General features: G+C 40.6%; 1 protein-coding gene and 1 pseudogene across 12 annotated transcripts in view; one reads left to right on the plus strand and one right to left on the minus strand.

Annotated features, from left to right (window-relative positions):
- The window catches only part of Ctps2 (CTP synthase 2), a 133,841-nt gene that overhangs the window by 3,825 nt on the left and 123,009 nt on the right, over positions 1-7,007 (plus strand). For all 12 annotated transcript variants that reach the window (XM_021152651.2, XM_029473358.1, XM_021152653.1 and 9 more), the window contains one exon: positions 5,242-5,412. In XM_021152651.2, coding sequence (XP_021008310.1) covers positions 5,242-5,412 — 171 coding nt within the window. The remainder of the gene's footprint in view (positions 1-5,241; positions 5,413-7,007) is intronic.
- LOC110287036 lies at positions 3,184-4,421 on the minus strand (annotated as a pseudogene).

Raw genomic sequence — 7,007 nt, forward strand, 5'->3', positions numbered from 1 at the left:
GGACCTGATCTCAAAAGAACAAGCCTGGGCTACATGGGACCTGATCTCAAAAGAACAAGCCTGGGCTACATGGGACCTGATCTCAAAAGAACAAGGTCAAAACAAAACCCAAGAAAGACAAGGGGTTGGATGTTTCTTGTTCAGTAATATGATCATATAATCATAGAGAAGTAAGTTTGCATCCCCCAACACCCAGGTAAAAAAGCCAGTTGTGGTGCTAAGCATCGGAAACTCTAGTACACATGAAGCAGAGACAGATGGAGCTGTCCTGGAGCTCTTTGGCTAACTAGCCTAGCAGAATGGGTGATTTCCAGTTTCATCAGGAGACAAATTCAGGTTCAGAGCGATTGAACAAGACATCTCTGGCCTCCACATGCTCACTTTTGTGTTTATATGTCCAATATCCAGGGGAATGCATACCTATATCACACACACACATACACCCCAAAAAAGTATTCACTTTAAATTTTTTTGTATGTACTTGTATTTTATTATTTGTGTGTGCACACTCCACGGAGGAAAGTATGTGGCAGTCAGAAAACAACTTATGGTAGTTCGTTCTCTTTCTACCATACGGGTCTCAGGCTGAATCCATGTTGTCAGGTTAAGCAGCAAGCACCCCGTCCTTGCTGAGCTATCTTGCAGGCCCTAAAACCTTTTTTTTTTTTTTTACATGCAACCAGAAAAGTACATAATTCTTCAGTGTATGGCTTTGAGGATGAATTTTATTTAAATAAACCTCTTGTGTAACCAGCCCTGATAGATCACAGAACAAAAATCCCCTTTATGGGGCTGACTTAGTAAAGTTGCTTGCTACCCCAAAGCCTAATGACCCTAGTGATCCCCAGACCTCACCCAAGGTGAAAGGAGACAGTCAGCTCCATAAAATTGTCCCTTTGTGTCCCTTGTTCTTGATCCTTAACTCTCAGGCTATCTTGTATCCTGTTTTGTAGCACCAAAACCAGCCATTAATTTTACAGTGTTTTCTCCAGTTTTGGAGAGGAGTTGTTGCTCCTTTCAGCTCAGTCTTCCCAGGACCCAGAGTTCTAGGCTAGCACTTCCACACCCAAGGAGCTTCCCGAACTCTCATTTCAATTTTGAAGTTAGTGGACTCTTTTTTTTTTTTTTTTAGTACTTCTAAGTTTCTTCTCCCATACCCTTTTCTCCCTTCCTCTTTGTTCCTTGTGTTAGTTGACTCTTATACTGTTTTGTCTTTGCTTTGTTTTTTTAAATAGAAGCAAAATTAACTCTTAGGCCTAGATCATGATTATAATTATAATCTAGGCCTAAGAGCTAATTTCTAAAAATAAATAGTTTGTGTCCATTTCCAGTTTGAAAAATAAGGGTGTTTTCCAAGCTTTTGATACATAATGCACACACACACACACACACACACACACACACATACACACACACGCACACACCATACCATAAACACACATTTTAAAATTTATTTTATTTTATTTTTTTGTTTTTACACATTTTTTTAATGCAGAGATCTAATCAGACCCTCAAGGTGAGCTACAGCCTCAGCCCACATAATTCCTTAAAAAAGGTTTTCTTATATCTTTATATATATTTAATATATAAATATGTATACATCTATACATACACATATACATATATATTGAGATAGGGTCTCACTATGCAGACCTGTCTGGTCTGGAACTCATTATATAGATCAGGCTGGCCTTGAACTCACAGGCATCTGAGGTCTTAAGGTTTATTTTTATTCTATGTGTCAGTATTTTCCTACATGTATGTATGTGCACCACATGTATCCTCAGTACGCAAGGAGTCCAGAAAAGGGACTCAGATCCTCTGGAACTGTAGTGTAGACAGTGGGTGCTGGGAATGTAACTCTGGCCCTTTGGAAGAGCAGTAAGTGCTGTATTCTGTAGAGGCTTTTCTCCATCCAGCCCTGTAGTATGTGTTTCGAAGCATGGCTATCCTGAAACTGCTTATACCAGTCCAGTTCCAAACTTTCAGGATCTTTCCTGCCTCATTTCCCAAGGGCTAGGATCATAGGCATGTACCACGGTGCCTGTCTTTGCTAGAGGTTTTGAGGTTGATTCTTGTCTACAACTCTGAAATCTGACAAGTTTTAAACATGTAGTAAGTCTTTATAAATTTATGACTACTGTCCTTTTTAAATTGTTTTTCCAAAATTTGAAAATTGAAGATTCTGTATGTTTGTGGCGAGGTATAGTTTCTTTTTCTTTTTAAAAAATTTTTAAGATTTATTTATTATTATACATAAGTACAGTGTAGCTGTATTCAGACACACCAGAATCAGATCTCATTATGGGTGGTTTTATGGGTGGTTGTGAGCCACCATGTGGTTGCTGGGATTTGAACTCAGGACCTTTGGAAGAGCAGTCAGTGCTCCTACCCACTGAGCCATCTCGCCAGCCCATAGTTTCTGTTTCTTAAATATTATTAACTTGAGAATAAAACAAGCAAAAAGAGTATCTTGTTAGAATTTAATTTTGTTTGTAAAGGACTTATTAGGCTGTGGTAGCTTGCATTTTTTTGAGGTGATTGACAGGTATAGCCAACAAACCTGAATTAGTAATACAAAAGGTTAGAAAGGGCACAGATGGGAACATCCCAAAGTTCTTAGGTTCGCTTGTGTGTAAATAAATTGTGGAAAAGTTTGGTCGCGGTGGTTTGAATTTTGAATACAACTGCTGAAATGGATTGGTGAAGCCTACACACTAGCTCAGCTGCAATTAATTATGGGTGAAAGAACAGGTCATTTTAGATTCTTCCTCAGTACCTGGATGCATGTGCAAATCTATTACCACTTGGACTGGACTGCTCTCTCTCTCTCTCTCTCTCTCTCTCTCTCTCTCTCTCTCTCTCTCTCTCTCTCTCTCTCGGTTTAACTTCTAGGTTCAGATGCCTGAGGTTGAAGCCTTGACCTATCCTTTTGGGTTTTATGTACACAACCACACACAGTCAGTCAAACAACACCGTGTGGGGGTGGGGGGGCGGGGTCACAAAGACTGCTGGTGATACTTAAGCCTGACTTTCAGGCAAACTAAGGGAGCTGTGAGGTCTGAATACAAACTCAGGACAGGAAAGGGCAAAGCAGCCAGGTTCCCGGTGGCTTTCCTCACTGCAAAAACAAACGTGTATTCTTACTTCAACAGTCTCCTCAGTACTTGCATGTCACCGCACCTAGTAAAACACAGTGGAAGGCCTTTCTAACAAGATCACATCTGCCTGACATCTGCTGTCGCTGTCAGGACCACTGCTTGTTCTTTTTTCCCCAGGGCTTGCAGGTGTTGGAGTCTTTTGCCCCTTTTCTTTTACTGGGGGCACAGGCAGTTTGAAAACGATTTCATTATCTTTATTGTCACTGATTTCTGTTATCTGTGATTTTCATCTCTCCAAAAACGTTGGTGTACAAACTGCTGTGGGACCCTGGGTGTCCACAGACTTCTTCTTAGACCTCTTACGGTTCCTACCAATGTTTCTACAAATCCCTCTTTTCATCATCATCTCCTCTTTCCTAGGTACACCTGGAAGCTTTTCTCTTAGGGTAGGTAAAACCTGGTTAACCTTAGAATCCTCAGGAGTGTTAAGAATGTTGTTTGAAATCCCCCCCCTCCCCTCCCCTTTAGGATCAGGTAAGACCAATGAAGGGAGAATATAATCAATTCTCTTCTTAGCTAGTCTCTTCTGGAGTATGGAGTAACTTTTTCCCCTCCTCTTCTTCCTCCTCCTCTCCTTCCCCCTTCCTCTTTTTTTTTTTCCCTGTTTTTTGAGACAGGGCTTCTCTGTATAGTCCTGGCCATCCTGGAACTCATTTTGTAGACCAGGCTGGCCTCGAACTCAGAAATCTGCCTGCCTCTGCTTCCCAAGTGCTGGGATTCCGCCACCACTGCCCAGCCTTTTCCTTCTTTGTAAACCGATATTCAGTCTTCAACATTTGCAAATGTCCTTGAGTTTCTGATTATAGTGTTTCACTGCCTGAAATGGTGATTGATGAAACTGAACATTCCACTCTTTAAAAAGTTCTTTATGGTGGCATAACTTTACACAATGTGAGTCTTTCACCAAAAATGTAGTTATCCATTGTTTCGGCACCTGTCTTGGCAATGTCCTCAGACTCAAACTCCACAAAGGCATAGATAGCCCCTGCAATTTCCAGTCCATTTACTTCTGGACAGACTGAATCTGCTAATAGCACCAAAACTAGGCAAAGTAGTCATAGATATGGCTTGCAGAAACTGTTGAAGGTAGTTGGCCCAGAAAATTTACTCCAGGGTTGAGTTTTTCTTCCTTCTTCTTCTTCTGTGTGTGTGTGTGTGTGTGTGTACACCATTGGACTTGTTTAGATCCTTCAGAAAGCGTGAGTCTTCCAGCAGTTTCAGCTCCAGATTTGGCTTCTTGGGGCCTGCTAACAAGGCCATGCTGGAGAACCCTGTATAAGCCCGTTCACACAGAGCTTCTCAAAGTCATAGCTTGTATTTTTTAAATATTACAAAAAAATTTTACGTATATGTTTGTAGGTATGTGCTTGTGTGAGTGTGGGTGTCTCTGGAGTCTAGAAGGGGGCATCAGATGCCCTGGAGCTGAAGTTACAGGTAGTTTTGAACCTCCTGATATTGTTGCTGGGAGCCAAAATTGGGTCCTCTGTAAGAGTATGCACTTAAAAATCTGATATATATATATATATATATAGTCACTGTGTTGCTGTCTTCAGACACACCAGAAGAGGGCATTGGGTCCCATTACAGAACCATGTGGTTGCTAGGAATTGAACTCAGGACCTCTGGAAGAGGTCTTAACTGCCTAGCCATCTCTCCAGCCCTAGATTGTGTTTTTGTTTTGAGAAGTTTATCCTATTTCATGCTGTGGAGTAAAATCCCATGCATCTTGACATTGGACTTTGGCCACTTGGAGCAGTCTTGTTTTGTTTGGAACTTTCTGGGTATTTTATTTCTTTTGCAGTACTAGGGCTTGATCCTAGGATGTCACAAAAGCTAGGCAAGCATTTTACCACTGAGCTACATCCCAAGCCTTGCTTTTCTCTTTTTAAAACAAGGGCTCTAAAAGTTGTCCAGGCTGGCATTGAAAACTCTCTGTAGCTCAGGAAGGCCTTGAACTTGCAGTCTTTCTTTCTGCCTCAGCTTCACAAGGGCTGGGATTACAGGTATGAGTTACCTTGTCTGGCTGGAAACTAATCTGTTGGGAGTAAATTTTAATTTCTACACTGCCTTTTGATTGTAGGTGAAGTATTTGTTTTAAATGATGGTGGAGAAGTTGATTTGGACCTTGGAAATTATGAAAGATTCTTGGACATTAATCTCTATAAAGACAACAACATCACCACTGGGAAGATATATCAGCATGTGATCAACAAAGAGAGGCGTGGTGATTACCTGGGGAAAACAGTTCAAGGTATTTACTCCGCAACATCATGGGCCCTGTGTGCTAAGCTTTCCTCAGCCATTCTAGAAGAGGGCATCGGATCCCATTACAGATGGTTGTGAGCCACCATGTGCTTGCTGGGAATTGAGCTCAGGACCTCTGGAAGAGCAGTCAGTGCTCTTAACCACTGCTCTCTCCAGTCCCTCTGCTTTCTTTTCTAAAGATTGCCTTCCCTCCAATATTCCTGAATATATTTTCATCTGTTTTGTTATTTGATAATCTTTTTAAATTTTGATTTTCTTTTTTTGGAAATGGTCTCATGTATTCCAGGATAGTATTTGACTTGCTATGTAGTCAAGGATGACCTTGAATGTAACAATCCTCCAGCCTATATCGTTTTAAGTGCTGGGATCATAGACATTTACCACCATACCAGTTTATGTAGTGTTATGGGTCAAACTGAGTGCCTCATGCAGGCTAGGCAAGAACTCTACTAACTGACCTATATATCCCAAGGTCCTGATGTTATTTATTGATTTTTTTTTTTTTTGTTGGCTTTGAAACTGTCTCGCTGTGTTGCTCTGGCTCACCTGGAACTTGCTATGTAGATCAGGCTGGCCTTGAATCCACAGAAATCCACCTGCCTCTGTGATTTAGTCCCTGACCAAAGCACCTTATAGAAGGGCTAATTTGTGCTGATGGTTTCATAGGGTAAGAGTCCATTCCTGTCTCATGGGGTAGGCATGGCTGCTGAGAGAAGCAATCTAGAGCTCACATCTTGAACAAGTAAGAAGCACAGAGAGTGCAGCGGGAATGGTGTGAGGCTTTTAAACGTTCAAAGCCCACCTCCAGTGGCACGCTTCCTCCAACAAGGCCCTACTTCTTAGGTGCCACCAACTAGAGACTATGTATTCAAATGCCCAAGACTATAGGGGCATTCCATTCAAGTCAGCACACTCTATTTTTCTGAGTGCTAGGATTCAAGGTGTGTGCTACCATGCCTGGCCTTTATTTATTTATTTATTTATTTATTATTTGTTTGTTTTTCAATTTTTTAAAAAGATTTTTTTTCTTAAAGATTTTTTAAAAATTTATTATATGTAAGTACATTGTAGCTGTCTTCAAGTACCCCAGAAGAGGGCATCATATCTTATTATGGATGGTTGCTGGGATTTGAACTCAGAACGTTCAGAAGAGCAGTCAGTGCTCTTAACCACTGAGCCATCTCTCCAGCCCTGTTTTTTGATTTTTTTAAGACAGTGTTTTTATGTGTAGCCTTTGTTTTCCTAAAACAGCTTACTCTATAGAACAGACTGGCCTTGAATTTGAGATCTGCATGCCTCCAAGTGCTGGGATTAATGAAATGCATGCATGCATTGCCACCATCACCCAGCATATATATATCAATCAGACAGACAATGTCTCATACAGTAGTCTGGACTGGCCTGAAATTTACTTTGGAGCCCATGGTGGCATTAATCTCATGGCAGTCATTTTCCCTCAAGATCCTGGGTGCTAGCTTATCCCTGGGTTTGTTATTATTTTATTTATTTATTTTATTTATTTATTTTTTATTTTTTATTTTTTTATTTTTATTTTTTATTTTTTATTTTATTTTTTTTTTT

Source organism: Mus caroli, chromosome X (genome assembly GCF_900094665.2).
Source record: "Mus caroli chromosome X, CAROLI_EIJ_v1.1, whole genome shotgun sequence".
Taxonomy (NCBI): Eukaryota; Metazoa; Chordata; class Mammalia; order Rodentia; family Muridae; genus Mus; species Mus caroli.